The sequence below is a fragment of the Oreochromis aureus genome, linkage group 4 (assembly GCF_013358895.1).
Source record: "Oreochromis aureus strain Israel breed Guangdong linkage group 4, ZZ_aureus, whole genome shotgun sequence".
In the NCBI taxonomy this organism is placed as follows: Eukaryota; Metazoa; Chordata; class Actinopteri; order Cichliformes; family Cichlidae; genus Oreochromis; species Oreochromis aureus.
Genome location: NC_052945.1, coordinates 18,991,528 through 19,010,519, shown reverse-complemented (window position 1 = coordinate 19,010,519; position 18,992 = coordinate 18,991,528). Strand labels below are relative to the sequence as shown.

The following is an 18,992-nucleotide window of genomic DNA, read 5'->3' as shown; positions in this document are numbered from 1 at the left end:
TTCCACATCCACTTTTTGACCGGCTAAACTCAGTGTGTGGGTATATTTCAAGAAAAGAGAGAGAGAAAAAAAAAGATCATGCGTGAATTATATAGCACACAAGCGTTTTATAAAAGACCCTTTCACATCTGAGTGGTGCTAATTAAATTGTACCGTAACGTCAACACCCAAGCCCATCTGTCAGTTGTCATAAATATAATGGCTCAAGTGACAATATGCAATGACAACAGACTCATATGCACAATTTATGGTGTAAATGCAGCTGAACACAGCTGTTACTTGTGTTGTTCCTTAAAGTGCAGTTTATCATTACCAATACTGCATACTCCAATATACTGCATTTAAGCTGCAATCCTCGGGATAAGACATGCAGAAGAGGCGGTGACGCCGTCGACAGCAGGCACAGTGGTATAAATTCCCCCCTGATCGCACCACAATTTATGGCTCTCTAGCACAAAGCGCTGGGCGTAATTAAGCGAATGTGAAACGGCAAATTAATCTGTTATGAAATTACTGCCGCAACACTACTTTGTAATAATGTTATCTTTTATTGCACTATGTAAATGTGTGCCTTGATGTGCATGCATGTTGTCCCCCATCTCTGATAGGGACAAGAATGCACAGCATGGATAGGCACACAATAGCTCATTAACCCCTAGAAATGAACTAGGGGTTAGCTTGTTGATGGTGGATGTGCACAATGCTTATTACTAATACACTCATCTATTATTTTTCTTTATAGGGTGCATCGCTGACACCATGAGTGCTGCCCAGCACACACTGTGACAAAGGTCTCTGTGATGCTCACATCACAGCGTTGCTGCCATGCTTCATGGCTTCCCCACACCATTAAAGCTGTTTGAGCATCTTTAGTTGAAAAAAATATATACATGCCAGTAGATACATCCTACACATGTTACACGTGTATGTTTTAGGCTGGTTTCCTGGGGTTATGCAAAATTAATCAATCACACAGTAGGACTTTTAAATTCTGTAAAATAGAACGATAGATATAGAGAGAGACAGATATAAATCTCGGGGTAACCGAGCGTTTTAATCCCTCTTAATAAACTACAAAACACATGGTAATATAAACCTAATATAAAACATACTTTACCGCACACACATATTTGCATAAAAATAATTTCTGTTTGTTCATAATCAACAGATGCATTCTGAAAAGATATGCTAGTTATGTTAGTTTGTCATTTACCTTACAGCTAAACATACTGCGGACCAAGTACACTCTCATGGCAACTGCACCCCCTGAGTGCAGCAAGCACCCCTAACTGATCGGAGTACTCCGGAGCACCACAAAAAGCTACTCAGTGAAAGCTCGAGGACCATAATGAAGACTGCAAGGTGCTATTTCAGCCTCTAAACTCCTGAGATCAAAATCGAGGAAGCCTTATCCATGCAGGGCTCACCCTGCAACCATCAGGACCAAAGGAACTATGTGAAGGAGTCAGACACCTCCACCCAACAGATCACAGCTGGTTTGGTGGTGATGTTTTTGATATTGTGGCTGATTGGGGACTATGGCATCATAAATGCTCACATTTGGTTCTCATTTTTCAAAATCATAAAATTTGCTTACAAGTGGACAGACCAGCTTTTCAAGCAGTCTCAGCCCAGATTTTTTATTGTGTTTGGTCAATTGACAGCTTTCACTCCAACCCCAAAACATCCAAACAGGGAACCAAACCAGATTGTTTTAACTGAACCTAACAGGTGTGAAATGATTGTATCTGGAGGTAAATGTGATACGTTTAGTTAAAAAATGTCACAACACTTTCAGGGATGCTGAAGCAAAGGAGTCTGTAGTAGCTGTGATATAAACCATATAAGTAACAGTGGATTTGCACAGACACAGAGCATATATATGCTGTTTGTGTTTGCAGGTCACATTAGGAGACTGTAAGAGTGAGAGTGTGCGCGCGTGTGTGTCATAAAAATGAGCCGGTAGAAATATCCTACAAAGGGGCCCCTCAGCTGTGCCGGCAAACAGGAAACTGGAGTGCATTCTCACAGTTTCACATAGCTCGGGCCGTTTTTGTGTGTTCTCAAACACTGTTTTCCTGCACTCTCCCAAATCAACCAGAGGCACCAGCCGCCTCCCTACATTTCACACAAATAAAAACCACAACAATTTCTTCCATCTCTGTTCCTTACAGCCCACCTTTTTCTCTCCTTCTTCCTTCTCTGGTCCCAGGGCGGGCCTCAGTGCTAGACCAGACAGGAGGTGGTGTAGTGTTACTATGGCGCTTGGGGTCTTCCTGGAAATCTCCTGTGTATGAATGCCTGTTTATTCAGCCTCCGCACTAGCCCTGCTCTCCTAATTAGCTCCCACTGTACCTTACACTAGTATCAGACACAATCTGCCTCTTTTAGTTGATTAGTCAATTAAGATTCATGGTGTCTTTCAGGCAAAAGACAGCTGTTTCAGCCCTTTTTCATGATCTTTTCCAGTCATTAATAGATAATAACTGCAGTGCCTCATTAACTGCCATAGTAATATTGAGGTAAAGACAATCTATAATCTGTGTGATCTTCTTCAGAAATGATCAACATGATCACAGTGCAACACAAAAATATGTAAAACGTGCTACAAAGTCAAGTGTGATAATAGAAAAGCCTGTTATAAATGGTGGGTTTGTGAATTTTAGATCTGGTACTTAATGGGTGTTAAGATAAAGAAGTGTAATGGGTGAGAGGTGACGTGTCAAACACATACTATGAAAAGAAACAGCATGTTCTATGTACTAACAGTGTAACTTCAGCCAACTTCCTATTTTTTTAGCCACCAAAACTGACATCTTTGGCCACAAAAATATAAAAGACACTCACTAATAACTGGGGATCTGTTCTCTTTCTACCCTTCAGGCCATCCTGTCAGCATCTTTGAGCAGTTCTAATCAGATTTCACCCTGCCTATCCCTCATGACACATTAAGTCCCTCTCCCATCTGCTTGCTCATGCCGACATGGAGATCTGCTTCCAGGCCAATTGACTGTCCATCACACCCTACCTGCGTCCCTCTGATTGTTAAAACCACTGGCTTTGGGAGAGAGAGAAGAAAGTGGGTCTGTAGCTGCCACAAAGCAGGAGTAAAACCTGCAAGCTAAGTGCAGTCTTTACTACAAAACTAGATTTCCAGGGATTTTTATTCAGATGGTTTGTTTGTTGTTGTTTTTTTTTCCTCTTTCTGATATTCTTCCTCTCCTCTACCCTCTGAGGTAAGCCTGAGGACCCCTATGTAGAGGCTATGAGAGGAGATGCACCACTCCCATGCTTCTTATTAGACTTTTATGGGCAACTGGCTTCCATTTTGGCTCAGGTAGTACAGCAGAGCTGGTGGCCAGTAATGTTTTCAGTTGCAATATCTTTTTAAACTTTAACAAAAGCAAATCCTTCATAATCAACAGCAAAGCAGTGAGCCGAGAACAAACTGACCCCTAGTGGCAAAAAGGCAGAACTGCATACACTGTGTGGTTCCCCTTCTGACAAGAATTTAACACCCTCACACAGTCAGTGTCCTTCATGCTATCACAAGATATCACACAGACTCACAGCAAAGGTCTACACTGACAACTCTAGTATTAAAACATGCATAACAGAAGCTCCTTTTATTCTGTGGTAAGGAAAGCAAATGAGTCTTTCTTTGATGTTGCACATCAATCATACAAAATACAACCAGCAACAACTCACCTTTGGTAATCTGCTCTGTGGCCTGAAAAAACAAAAAACAAACAAGTTAACAACAGATCAAACTTAAAATGACAAGATAAACATTTAATGCATTCCATGTAAGATCTAGAAAACAGTATGCGGTTTTGCATGAAATAATTTTTAACATGTTTGCTCGTGATCCACACAACAGCAATGAAGCAAACTAGTCAGGGCAATGCTAAGGGACAGGTAGTGCTCTTGTATTTAAACACTAAATTGATTACTGCTCGACACCTTTAAGGGCTCAAAAAAAGATTTAGTTTGCCCTGGTTTGACTGCTGGTACTCGCCTCATTGCAAAAGACGATGGAGTTAAGTCCATCTGACAGATGATGAACTGATTATTGCTGTGTTATTTAATTGAACAGTGTACACTGTGTTATTTATTAAGTTAATGAGGGAAAACTACCCTGTAGCTTGTACTTTTTCCAGCACTGGCAAAAAAAAGAAAAGAAAAAAGCTTAAGGACACACAGCAAGCAGAACAGATCGCTAAAAGAGGACTTTATGTTAGGGAATATGAATATATAAATGTGCTGACATAGGAGCTCTATACACCGAAAATGCTTATTCATAATGTAGAGCTGTGCCTGGCCTTGCACTACATAGCATATTAGCATCTAAAATACTGCAAATGCCAACGAGCTATTTCTTTTCACCATGGAATAATCTGTAATTCTTTCCAATTGCTTCACTCTATAAAATGTAGAAAATTTATTTTAAAGTTATAATTAGAACTAACAAAATTTATTTCTGTGTAACTAAAACAAACAGCCCAACAGGCCAAATGTTGCTTGAGGCCTCGTAATGGAGACTACCAACAAAGAGGAGTCCCTGCATTAAACACAAAGTTAACTGGTTAAAAATAAAACATTAATAATCATAAAATCACTCCAATCCCTACCCAAAATCCAGCCTACTGCCAGTAACTGCTGCAATTAGCTGGAGCTTACAGTATCTTATCAAGCTGGATATGATAAAGAACAGGAAGGAACAATTACAGCAGCATGATAAAAGCATGTGGGTTTCAAAAACCCTCTGCAAGCTTACCTTTTTTTGAGCAGCCTCTTTCTTTTTCTTCTCGTCTTGTTTTTTCTTTTTCTTATCTTCCATCAAATGGTTCTCTTTTCGTATTTTTGCTTCTTTTCACAGCTTAAATAAAAGGAGAGAAGGAGAGAGATGGACAAGGTTTTACCCCAAGAACCAGTCAAAGAGGGGAGTACTTTGGCTCAGCAGGGTGAACACAGATGAAAGTGATTTCGTGACAATTTCTTTTCAGCTGCATGGTTCATTTTATCAGTCTTCAAACTGAAATCAGTGTGTCAGTAGCTGCGCTTGTAACACATGCGGCGATATGTGGAATAGTAACAAACTGAAATCAATGTCATCTGAGGGGAATAGTTTTGATTATCATGTTGTTGTGGTGAGAAATCTGGGGTGCTGACTTATGTGGATCTTCCTTTGACACGCATCACCCAGACAAGCACTGATGCAGACTAGCACCTCCCAACAGCACTAGCACTAGCTGGCATAGCAGCTAGTAATAACTGCTTAGAAATACCACTTAAAGCCCCAAAATCCAAATCCAATCAACATCTGTTCAGGATCTTTCAGAACAATCCCAATCAGGGTTAACTGCAACCCACAGCACTCAAAATGATCCACTGCCAAAGTTCTAATAGCACCCACTCAGCCCAACCTGGTTTTAGTCATTTTCTAATACAATTATGCACGGGGTCATTACAGCAATGTGGCTGAAAGATTTGCGACATCATTTGGATACAACACAAACACAAAATCAATATGGTGGATGTCGAGGTTATAGTATACCTGCTGCTCGGTTTATGGCTTTTTCTCAGACTCAGGGACATTTCTCATATTGTCGGGTTTGAAAAACTGAAGTTTTGATTTTCATGAAGCAGCCGCTCTCATGACTCACTGAGTGATGTCACTATTTAGCCAATTGGTGGCGTGCAGTCTGTTGACGTCACAGAATCCCAGCTCAGTAGGTACTAAACAAGCACAGGGCTCGCAAAATTTCAAAATCCCTGGTAGCCCTTCGGGCAGGCACTCTTCAGTTTTTGGTAGCCCAAAATAAATTTAAGTAGCCTGAATAAAAAAAAGAGAACAAATTTTTGATTGATGTTTTGTTTCTTTTACAATATTATACATTTAAGTATAATATTGTAAAGGAAACAAAACATCAATCAAAAAAATTTGTTAAAACACAAATTACAACAATTGTATAAAAATTACAACCATCAACTCAAATACTTGGTTCAAATTGAACAGAAATTTCTATGAATTTGTAAGAACTGTGTAGAACATGAATCAGTCTGTGTCAGATCCTGAATCTTAAATTTCCACTGAAGTCACGGGTAAGTGGAACTAAGATCGAGGCCATTTGCTTTTTGAAGTTTGCAAAGACTGCTAAATTTTGCAAATGGTAGTTCACTCTTTGCAACATAGTACGCTGTTCTAAACAGCTTTTTCAGGAGTTCTTGTTGTGCTTGGTTTATTTTTAGTACGTTTTTTGCAATTGGTGTTTGTTCTGGGAAAGATACTGCAGACTGAGCAATAACGCATTTCTTGCATTTGTCATGGGTTCTGATGGGGTCTTTCTTAAAATTACTGGTCCCAGTAACATCTGTCGACTCAGATATCGAAGGAAACTCACAACACACCCGGCAGAACATTGTTATTTAGCTCGTCATATTCCAGCCACAGAAATTCCTTTGTCCATGAAACCAAAAAAAGCTATGCTTTCTTTTTGCCTCATAGTGTGATTTGTCATAACTTTTCCATTTTGTGGTAGGCTTTTATTTGGCTGTCCCTTCTTCACCCTGACCTTTATTATTTCGCTCTGCAGAACTAAAATACCTACGTAAATTCATCTGCTTTTACACACGTACTTACATAATGGTCAGCGATTCTCTGCGCAATCAACCTCTATCACATGTTTAAGCTTGTTGCCAGAGATTTCACTTGTCACGTTTGAATAGTAAGCTAATGAGTGATAAGACGATGTCAGGAATTGGTGCGCAATTAATCTGTCACCCTCTGCCGCTCTCTACATACCGTTCGTGCGATCGCAAAGTGAAAGTGAAAGCAAAAAACAAGCGCAAATTCAAACGCGATTTCAATATGTCACATATTGACAGTGGCTCATTGATGCGAGTGGCATAATTACCCAGCTACATTTGCGAAAGAATGCAAAGCATTGACATATATTTTCCTTAGAATGATAGCCGGACGGGCAGGGCTGAGTTAGATTTCGGTAGCCCGACTGGAAAAATCGCTAGCCCCGGGACGTCGGGCTAGTGATTTTGCTAGCCCTGAAGCACCTGGTACCAAGTACTACCACCTAATGTAAAAACTCTAAAAACCAAAAGTCCTGTCATTTACTAAATATCATAAGATTACAACAGAATAAATCTAAAGTTGATTCAGTTGACTAAAGTGTAAAATTTTGTTCTTTTTATAGGTAAGAGTTACTCCACACATTTACAAATTGTCTTATTTCTCTTGATATCAAATGCGAAATGTGTCCATATGTCCACTCTTCTCTTCTTTCTTGCAGTTTTATGAGAAAAAGAGCATGGGAGCTGGCTGCCACCCTGTTTATTGGGATAGATCAAATTTCCCTTCTAACCTTACTGCACAAAAACATTACTTCTGATTGGATCACTTTCAAACTCATCCCGCCTTTCTACAAAATTTAATTTGTTAATTTGTAACTCTGATTTGATCTCGTCTCTCCAGAACACTTTCATCTTGTTTTTATTCATCACTGTTTTTGTGCTCATGCATTTGTTTTTAGTTAGTCATCGTCTTGTTACTGTTAGGGAAAACAAACAAACAAAAAAGGTTGACAAAAACTATCAAAGAAATTATTGGTCAGTTAAATTAACACTGGACCCATGTCCATGGCACTTGTTTTGATGGTAAACATGAGGCAGGTGCTTGTGAGTGAATCACCAGACGTAAGATTGTGGGCTTATTTTGCATTCCACTTTGAAGCAGCATATTTCTTTAAGTGTGCAAACATGTGTGCATGCTTTTTTCAGTTGTCTTTAGGTTTTTTTTTCTGGAAGCTATTAGGGAGGCATTGTGGGTTTAGTTTGTTGGTGCCTGCCGCTCTTTAGTCTACACACTCTACTAGACCAATAGATTCTAACACAAATAATGTGTTGGCACTGCATTGAAACAAAAATCTCGAAACCTCGGGTTGTACCATGCACTTTCAGTTTACGGTCTTGAGGATTTAAATGTCGACGACTCAAGCTGAAAACCATCCGATAATGGCCTATTGTTTCACACTAGTTCGGTGGCCTTTTCAAAGCATGGCTGAGTGAAGCGGGATGGAAATGTGCACTCATTTCATTTCAAACTTCCTGATTCCTTAGGTCCCCAGCAACACACCCGGCAAGTGTCAAGATCATCAGATAAACGGCTAGTATGAAAACGCAAAGATAACACTGACACACAGACATACACACAGAGATTCCTTCATTTCTTATGAGCTACAATAGCATCCAGCATCTATAGCCAGCCTACACTAAGAAATGAACAAATAAATTACAGCTAGAAACACTGTTTTTAAAAAGAACATAGTAAAAATAAATTAGCCTGGGAAAAAAATAATATATACATTTGAAAGTCAAGTTGTTTGAACCACAAATGTGAAACTGCACATAAAACCTTGAGCTTTTTTTCCCCCTGCCAAGCCTAAGCTGCTGCAGGCGACAGCGATATGAGCCACTGCCTGGCAACAAGCGCTCCCCGAGGCCCGAGGTGAGCAGTCAGGTGGAGATAGAAAGCACCCTGAAGTGCTGACAGCACTGACATTAGTCTGGTTGTAGAAGTTCAACAATAGGACTAAAAAAAAAAAGGAAAAAAAAGAAAGAAGAAAGATGAACTTGGGCAAGTAACACATAAGTTTCCAATTAAGCAGCTAAGTGAGGATTTTAAAGCATGTCTTTAAACCATGGGTTCAAGAGTACCTCGTAACTATAAAAATGACTTGCTTATTGCCTTTACTGAATGTTTTTTTCTTTAACCTCTATGTCACAAAAAAAGTACCAAAACATAGAACAACAACAACCACAGTGCCGGAGATTATACCTAGGTATGTAATTGTGAAACACGGGTTTTCTGAGCTCCCTTTCAAATACTGTTTGACAACAAAACAATGCTTTCTTCCCTTTCATAACAGAAAGAAGAAAACTGCTGTCTCATCTCACTTCAGAGATCTGCATTTTTTTTTAAACCACAGCAGCCACAAGTGAAATAGAAGGAGCTGCTGTGAACATTTTTTATATTTACAGAGGAAAAAAAAAAAAAAAAAAAAAAAAAGAGTACATTTGTCTTGTCAACAGCAGCCTTCAAAAAGAATCAAAAACATCCTGCGATTAGGTAACGGCACACACTTTAATGAGCTGAACCTCAATATCGTGCAATTTTTTTAAACTCAATTGCCAACAACTTCAATAATATCACTCAATCAGTTCAACACAAGCCCTTAGCTGTCTCTGAGGCAGACAGGCTGTGTCCAAAGAGCAGCAACAGGAAGGCCCCATATTATAAACTGCAGCTCAGATTGTGAGCCTGACCAAACCATGCAAACACAGAGCTCCCATAAACTTTGCTACTAATTCATAACTGTAATCACGTAATTTTTTTCTCTAACTGGCTGATATGGAACCTGCTGAGTGCAGCTGCCGAGCTAAATATAGCAGGTGCTGCTTGTTTCAAAGGCATCAGTGGGACTCGTGTCACGTAGGATCACGGGAGAAGGGAGATGCTCCAGTTGATGTGAGTTGGTGTCAGCCACCGACCCACATGAGGAGCAGAGTGAAGTGTCAAAATGAAGTAAGAAACACTTGTTCCCTAAGCAGGATTGAAGGGAGTCTCCCTCAATGAGAGCTGTTGCTTAGCATCTTGGTGTCAGAGTACACACTTAAAGTTGCAGGATACAGTAGGGGTACTTCCTGCCCACTTGGATGCTGCAGCACCTCTGGCAATGCAATAGGATTGTATGGAAGAGTTTTAAATTGTCATAATTTTAATCTAACAACCACTTAAAATACAAAAGCATCACTGAATACTGATTACAGGATTAATAGGAATAATGTTGTTATTTTAAATTTTAAATACAGAGAGTATAAGTAAGTGTTAGTGTTTAACATATTTGGACAAGAACCTCCAGATGAAGATGGTATACGCGAAATTATTGACATGGAAATGCAGTTTTTATATTGATTTATTCAGGAAAAACAACAAGCACATATTTAGCAGAATATTTAACAAATAACTTCTGATAAAGGTTTTCTTGGATTTTGCCTAGGCTGTTACAGAAGTCTTAACTTCTTGGTGGATTTGGTATTGCGATTTTAATTAGTTTCGTCTTCACTTCTTCCAAGAACTATGATGCAAAATTCAGAGTCAATTCTCACCATAGGTGTGAATGTGAACATGAATGGTTGTCTCTGGGTGTCAGCTCTGTGACAGACCTGTAACTGGTCTAGGGTGACCTGCAACTTCAATGTGGGCTAAATAATTATTTGATTGCCAGCTGAATTAAGTAAGTAAGAATAAGTAAATTTGCTCACTTACAAAGATATGAATGGTCTGTAATTTTGAAAACATATCCTCCAAGGGTTACACAGTGGTAAGAGGGTTCTTGTAGTTGGTCACCATGTTTGCACACATCTCCAGGGGGATTTTGACGCACTCCTCTTTACTGCAACTCCTCAAGTCCTTTATCTTTCTTGACTGCTGCTCAGAAATTCAAAGCTTCAGCCACCTCTACAGATTTTCTACAGGACTGAAGTCTGGTGACTGGCTAGGTCACGCCATGAACTTATTGAGCCTCTTCTTTTGCCACTAGTTTGTTGCCTTGGCTGTATGGTTTTTGGGTCATTGTCATGCTGCAAAGGAAGGAGGTTCTCATTGAAGATTTTAAATAGTACATGGCCACATCCACTGGCCCCTCAATGTGGTGAAGTCGTCTTTTACCCCTAGCAGAAAAAAAAAGCCCAGAAGCATAATGATCCCACCTCCATGCTTGACTCTGCATTGTGTTCTTTGGGTCATGCCTAGCATTTCTCTAACTAGGCAGGTTGAGTTGATGCCAGGGAGATTGAGTTTGGTTTCCAACTGTCTTTTATATTTCTTCCCTTTCTGAATAATCCCAGCATCAATTATCGACTTCTCACCAAGCTTCTTCCTGTAGCCCATTCCAGCCTTGTAAAAGTTGTCCTTTGACAGCTAATTGGTCTTGGTCATGGGGTTGGAGAGATTGAAATGGAAGAAAATTATTCTATGGATAGGTGTGCTTTATGCACATCACGGATTAAGATCAGTGCCTATTTGACTGACTGCTTATAATCTGTGTCCCACATAATTTAGATCTGTTTTTTTTCACTACATTTATGGTTGATATTCAGTATCTGTCCATTCAGTGTTGGTCAAGCTACTTGAAAAAAGTAATCAGTAACTAATTACTGATTATTTCCCCAAAAAAGTAATCCCGTTACTTTACTGATTACTTAATTTCGAAAGTAATTAATTACTTAGTTACTTTTTAAAAAACACAATTTACAACCTGAATAGGTGATAAAGCGATAGATCTTTCAGCCTAATTCTACTTTTTCTGCATAATCCATCACACAAAATGTAATCAAATGGAAAAGTCTCTTTTTAAAACTTGTTTTATTAGTTTTAATCTTTTAACTTTGTGCATCAAGCAAAAATTAAATTATATGCAACATTCTCTGACTGGAAGAAATTTGTTTAACATTTAAACCTATTTTCTGCACATTCCAGCACATAAAATAAAAAAAAATTTTGTGTTTACACTCACTCTTTCAAATAGATGCAAGTAAAACACAGCAGAAAATAAAGTCAAAGACTAGTTGCTCTATTTTCACCTGTAAAGCAGGACTGGGGTAGGCGGAGGTTTGCCCTGGTGCAGGTGTGCCGCAGCGGTCAGTTGAAGACTCCGCGAGTTTCTCTGTGAATTTCCCATTACAGTCGTAGCGCACTCGGTGCTTGCTTGGAAGTTTAGGGTTTATTTTTCGCTGTAAAAAGAAGTTTTCTTCCCACGCACAATGGACACTAATGTTTTTGTCACTTTTTATGGAATCAAACTCAAAGTAAGGTCAGTCCTTCCACGCTTTAAACGCTGTATGCTCATACTCTCTCCCGCACTCGATATATTATCCATTGTTGATCTGCAGACAGCTGTTGTCACGAATGTCGCACTCGCTTACGTCACTGTCATGAGACATTCTCGCAAAAAACTCACGGTTTTAGTAACGCAGTAACGCAGCGTTCCTACGGGAAAGTAATGGTAATCTAATTACCGTTTTTGCAATGGTAATCCCTTACATTACTCGTTACTTGAAAAAAGTAATCGGATTATCTCTGTGTCCATTTAAAACTACCTACAAATTACAAACTGTTCGTTTCTTTGCAAGTGAGCAAAGTTACACATTTGGCAGGGGATCAGATCATTATTTTCCCACACTTTACATAACATTATTCAAATGGATGGATGGATATTTAGTTAATGTTACTATGACCAAACAACTTTCTCCTCATCTCTGTAAGTACAATAATTCTTTGTGTAGATGTATGCACTTTGACTGCAAGAGCTATCTGGAGATCCTGGGATGAAATATGGAGCATCTTGAAGACTTTTTTCTGCATCTCCAATCTCTTTCCATGCTGCAGCAGCTGATCCTGAAAAAATTGGAAACTGCCTAAAATCTGTGACACTTGATTTTCTTTACATTGGAATGACATCCCCTCCCCAATGTGCTTTGGAGATCTTAAAAGAGAAAAAAAAAAAAAAAAAAAAATCACAGGTATCCACAAACTTCTTCCCCATGATGACCCCTGAACCTGGTAAATCAACAACAAAAATTTACAGCAATATTAAATAATGAGATCAACAGACCCTAGATGCCAAATTGAGGTTCCACTTATCACTCTTTAAAGAGGCTGTAATCACTCACCTAATCGGAAACACCTGATCCTAATTTGAGGGATTTAAAGGTGTGAAACTAGTCCATGTATACCAACTTCTTTCAATGTGACTTGTCAAATATTTCTTTATTATTGTTCATTTAAATGAAGAAAATGAACAGCGATTTTAAGTCTATGTTAGTGTACAGCACCTTTCTTAATAGGCACTGATTCAATGAGGATCTGGATCAAATAAATCACAAAAAAGCAGTCTTAATGGGATGTAGTTACCTTTAACAACTGTGCAACAAAAGTATGCTATGAATCTGTAGTTGCAAAGCACTGCTCATATTAAGGACACCGTTCAATAAGCTCAGCTCTGTTGTGGAATTACACCCTCCTGTCAGAACAACAGGATTAGAGCTTGGTGTCCCTCTTAAAACCAGACACACACACTCAGACACAAAAAAGGCAACACACACTGCAGATAGACCAAGGGCAGCCTAACAAAAGCAGGTGTAAAACTGGTTGAAAATGTGGAGTGGAGATGGAGAGGAAACTCAATAGATGAACTGTCAAAACTGCACACGCTGCTGCTGTGGATGTGTAAATGTCTCGTTCCCCCTCACTGTACCACTAAAGGGGGGGGGGGGGTTACAAACGATGAGGCAGGCTTGTGCGTTGTGTGTGAGAGTTGGGGGAAGGGGTGCTAGACGGCAGTCACTGGGCACAGAGCCAGGAATGCCATCATTGCAAGCCAAACAAGAGAACGGCGAGCACTCGGGAGAAGGCTTGCTAACAGCCGCAGCAGCAGCAGCAGCCACAGCTATGGCAGCGCGTGTAGCGCCCTCTGCTCGCCTGCATGTCGGGGCGACGCAGCTTTTCAAGCCTCCTGATCAGTCACCGCACTCAGCAGGTTTTCAAATGCAAAAACCTCAAGCGCATCGGAAAGAAAAGAGAGAAAGAAAACATGCAACTTTTTGTCAGTACTGCGCTCAGATTGTGTGAAGGTTTAAAATCTGCTGGGTAAGCACTAACAAAGTCTTTGTGCTCTGCAAAGAGGATTGCACTCTAAACTACTTGAAGCTATTCTCAGTGTGGCCATGTTAATGCTTTCTGACCCGGACTAATGACGGGGAAAAGAGAAACTTGTGCTGTACTCCTGGTGCTATGTAGAGGCCCTAAAATAACTTGTATGGACACACTCCAAAAGCACACAGTGTCAGCTGTGTGCTCCAAAAGTAAAGGGAACACGTTCACAGGGTTAGGGTGCATGTTGACAATTTCTTTCTTTTTTTTTTCCCCCCAACAGATCAAAGAAAATCCTCAACAAATGCTTCATTAAAATGCAATCACACAGCCCTGTCACTGTTTCCACATTTGTATTCTTAAAAGTAAAAAAATAAAAATTATATAAAGCTGTGTGCAGTAATAGTATGAGTGCAAGAAAGCTCAAATAGCTCCAAGCTACATTAACATTACTGATTGTTGCAGAGTTTTATTTCTGAAAGGGACAATTAGGAAAACACTTTCATGCAGTATTTATCCAAGAAAAAAAAAGAAAAAAAAAAAGCTACTAGTTCAAAATAAAAAAAGGAAAAGAACGAATGAACGAAAGAGAATAAGAGGTTGTTTCTTACTGAAAATGACAGAAATAACCAAGATATGATAATAATTTCCTCTGGGATACATTTCTTAAGAAATTCTTGAACTCAAGCAAACCAAATGTGTGTTTTTTTTCTTTTGGTTCTTTTTTTTTGTAAGCGGAGATAAAATTACAAAAATATATATATATATATATATATATCTTGCAAGACAAAATTGGGGTTTTGTGTGTGAAATCAATTAACTGCCTTCATAAGAAATCAAGCTCATCATTTCCACTGAAGACTCCAAGCGAGCATCTGATTGCTGACACAGAAAACAAGCCGCCAAACCAAATGACATAATCTGGCAAAAGCAACCCCTCATCCCTCCAGTCCAGCTCTAAGCAAAACAACCCATGGAGACTTTTGAACTGAAAGTGAGGCTGTGACCTAAGCTGTATAGTAATCACAGCATTTAGTAGCCTGTTTTTGTTATCAAGCCCCCCTTTGGCGCCTCTCTGTGAATACACACTGCCTCTTTCAGGAGGACTGGGTGCTGACCGGGGGCCCCAAACCTGGCAGGGACAGAAAAGACCTCCAGCCCGCTTCTCTTAACCCTTTGCCAGGTCCAAACACACACTCACACAAATTAAGAACTCCAACACATTAGTAAAACAAGCGGGCCTCAAAGCTTGCATCAGTCTGCCCTCTACATGCATCAGGGTACTGGCACCCCCAGCATCAGCCACACACACTGTCTTCTAATGGCGAGTGTGTGTGTCCCTACAGGATGTCAAGCTGCAGGAAAGAGCCAGGTACAGATAACTGGTGCATCTTAAGGGTTACACGGGTCTCTGATGGGAAACAAAGAACTGAGAACAGATTTCCAACACATATACTGTATAAATTATTGAGCAGTCTGGGAGCAATTTCAACCACAACCCCGGGGTTATAATCAAAGCAGTGAAAGGGAGAGAGTTTTTGCATCTAAAAGTAGGCAGAAAGTGAGGACCAGCAGTTACCAAACTATTTAAAAAAGCCGAGCGGATGAGGATGCATGAGGTGCAAGCAGCAGTCCTAGTAAATGAAACAGAGAGCGGCCGTACGAAGGCATGAGTACAGTAGGTAAAACCCTGCTGGCTAATGCGTTTAAACCCAGTCAGGTGATGCATGCTAGATCCAGCCACCTCTCTGTGCAGCACCGAGCGTATTTCGGCTTTAATGCTCGTGTCAACTCTCCTGCACGGCAGCGGAACAACAAGCGTCCCACCAATGTCTGCCAAGCTGCTACACATACGACAACTCGACAGGCGACAACACAGGGCGCCCTTGAATCACCGCAGCTGTGCAGCCACGGCGTTTTAATGACGAGCTAGCTCAAGTTAAGAACATACTACGAAGAAAACCTCCGTGCTAACCTCAGCGACCGCGCTAGAAGTTAAAATAAGCTCCAGTGTGCACTCGACAAATGCGATATGTACGTTTTTTAAAAAGGGGGGTAAAAGCAGCACTCGCGGCGAAGACAGCACTGATGTCAAAGTGGGCTGAGCTGAAAATATTTTGATTCCCAGCTGCCATGTTTGCTATCGAAACTCGCCACATTCCCCCCCCCCCAACAAGAAACAAAAACGCGACAAGGCACATCTCCGTCGCGGTAAACCTCACGGACTCGGTGATAAATCCTACCGTGAAGCGTTCAGTCGGTTCTCAGCAGCGGCGGAGCCTCTGCAGCCATTTTGTAGTAACTGACCGGAGCAGGAGCTCGAGACGGTTGAATCGGTGGTAACGGGGGAAGGGGGGCGGAGCTCCACCTTGCCATGTGACCTTCAACAACAAAACAAACTGATCCCACTTCACATCGCTCCGCCCAGGCGTTTCCATGACAACTGCAGCTCCTCCATCACTCCCCTCTCCTCTCTGTGCTGCTAATACGCTTCAGCTCGCAGTCGTGCGTGGACTCGCCTCCCTCCACCTCCCCCACCTCCCCTTTTCCTCACGGTATACGGTGTAGATTCAGCGAAGAAAGTAAGCACGTACAAAAGTCAATAAGCTCCGTGTAAAACGTGAACTGTTTGGGGGGGATAATAAGAAATATAACAGCGTTTTAGCAGCGCTGGCACCTGCGCTGTGTTTTAACGCCAACAGAGGGCACAGTTTGTTTTACAAACCAGATAGCCTCGTCATAGTCATAATATACATTCGCACTGTGAAGCGGTGAGAGTTTTATTTATTTAGTCATTTTAATCTTTCTGCCGTTGAAGCCAGTTCAGCAGGGAAACGTAACAGCTTTTCTCTGAACATGCAGTACAAATGATATAGGAATGGATGTGTCCAGTTTAAGCAACCAAAGAGAGAAACACTGAGCATCACAGCATTTATAATGCTGATAATGATAAATGCTGTGATGCATGCATCACTTTTAAGATTCAAGCTCGTAATAGGTTTGTGGAAATATGCAAAATCTCTTTATGAATTATGTTTTTTTAAAGTGTGCATTTCAAGTTTTTTATTTTTCGTTAGTAAGTTTCCAGACAAGATGGGTGTATTCATCAGGGGTCATAAGAAAGTCATAAGAAGAGTTAAGATAACATTGTTATAGAGGCATGTAGGCATCTCTGTCCGAATAAACGTGCACCAATAGCAGTCATGCATTCCTTTCCTATGGAAGCTTTTCCCCACTGGAAAAAAAAAAGCCATCCATAACTTGAAATTATGGGTTGTTATCTCAAACTTTTAACATAATAACTTAAAATTTTAAGCCATTTTCTCAATTTTGAGTTATTTTCTCAAAAGTTTGAATCTGTAAGTTGAAAAGTTGAGATATCTAACTTGAAATTTTGACTTGATGGCAATTTATTTATTTATTTGTTTGTTTGTTTGTTTTTTGGTGTTCGTGAATAGATTTTTTCCCACTTAATATAATAACTTTGGTAAAGAAAAAAAAATTAAGACGGACTTTTGCGAGATCTCGCAAAAGTCCGTCTTAATTTTTTTTTTCTCCCATGTCCCCTGCGGGGCTCCGTAACTTAACAACCTGTAATAATGAGAAAATTTACCTTGCAAAAAATGTACTTATATAAAGAATAAACAGCATGTTGTAAAGGGAGGTTTTAATCTGTGTAGACTGACAGTACCCGTTTTTAAGAAATAATTATAAGATTAATAATAATAATTGTTCCTAGTCAATACTGATTGATGCAGTTAAAATAAAGTGATAAAACTACAATGTGCAGTTGCATCAGATGCTTTTATTTAGTCTACTTCTAAAATTACAGCATGATTTGCTTTCATCTTTGGGATAAATTCAGCACTCCTCACTGAACATGTGCATTTCATTTTTAAATAAATAAAACAATTATGGTTTAATTTGGCTACATGAAAATATTAAGTAAGGCTTTGATTCGATATATAGTTGTAATCCGTAAATCAGGAGAACTTGGAAAGTTTATTATACACATTATTTTTGAGGTGAATGACAGTGATGATTGATAATACAAATGCACTAGAATTTAGATCTAGCATGTTTATGTTGCCAATTTTGAATGTTTTACTAATACACAGCCAGGATTTTGGTCATTTAGTCTGAGAAAGTCCCCGTGCGTGGGACTCAAAGGAAATCTTATGTTTTCCATCAAACTGAAGAGAAACAAATATGTCTGGAGTGCCTTCTGAGTCAATTCGTCTCCACTCAGTGAGTCAGTTCTGGGCCTGAATAAATGCCCTCCTATCTCACTTGCAGCCACAAAAGACCACTCCGCTTGAGTAACTGTGGCATCTGAAAAGAGTCTGAAAACATCAAATGGAGAACGCCCACATGAACTAACCATAATTCTGACTACAAAGCAGGTTGATCGCCACCGTGTGCTCACAATTACAGTACCATCTGTACTTGCTGTCAGAGCCATATAGATTACAGTGTCACCCACATCTGGATAATCGCAGAAAAATGCATTACAGTGACGGTGGCAAAACACAATTAGTCAGTCTACAAGATGATCGAGTGCAAGGGGAGTATGTGGAGAGGGAGACACTAATCACACGCCATGGTGATGAATCTTCTGTGTGTCATGGCAGTAGATAATAATCCATCGCCTGAATCCTTTTCCGAGTTTGTGCGTGGTGTGTGTGTGAGCATGTATGCATGTGCAAGAGGGGAGATTTCCTTGAACAGCTGCCACAAAAAAAAAGTTTATGCTCCCTGTGGGAAGATATTCTCACCAATTATTAAATTTAAAATGACTGAACGATTTCTCTAACAGTATACTGTGATCCTGCTTTTATGCCATGCTTGTTCCTCGTACTACTTCCTGGAATTTCAGCACAGTGCCATGAAGTCCACATCTGTGATTTGTTATGAAAATGTCTTAACCACTAAAGTATTGTAGATCATACATTCATGCAATCGCTTTAGTTGCTTACTAAACCAATGCAAATTAAGATGGCGGTCGTAAACACGATGGTACTAAAAGTGAGCATATCATCATTACCTTTTTAAACATGTTAGTTTAAAATAGCATCTAAGTAGATTTGCAGAACTGCTAGCATGACTGCAGAATCAGCAGGAGTGCTAATAATTAATCAGGAATGCTCAGAAAGGGGCGGAAACCTTGAGCATTGCTCAGGGCAGTGGTTCTAAAACTTTACATGGATGGAGTTTATGAAAAATAAGAAGTGAAAATACTTTGGCGCACCTTTGAGCAAAATTCATA

At 39.9% G+C, this 18,992-nt stretch overlaps 1 protein-coding gene across 4 annotated transcripts in view; it reads right to left on the bottom strand.

Moving 5' to 3' along the window:
- Positions 1-18,992, bottom strand: part of tnrc6c1 (trinucleotide repeat containing adaptor 6C1) — a 56,593-nt gene that overhangs the window by 33,041 nt on the left and 4,560 nt on the right. For 2 of the 4 annotated variants that reach the window (XM_031760414.2, XM_039610691.1), the window contains exons 1-3: positions 15,970-16,200; positions 4,778-4,879; positions 3,709-3,730 (exon numbers count right to left, since the gene is read on the bottom strand). In XM_031760414.2, coding sequence (XP_031616274.1) covers positions 3,709-3,730; positions 4,778-4,840 — 85 coding nt within the window. In that variant the 5' untranslated portion in view covers positions 4,841-4,879; positions 15,970-16,200. Of the gene's footprint in view, positions 1-3,708; positions 3,731-4,777; positions 4,880-15,969; positions 16,203-18,992 lie in introns of those variants that run through there. The other 2 variants (XM_039610690.1, XM_039610689.1) reach the window with 2 other exon arrangements.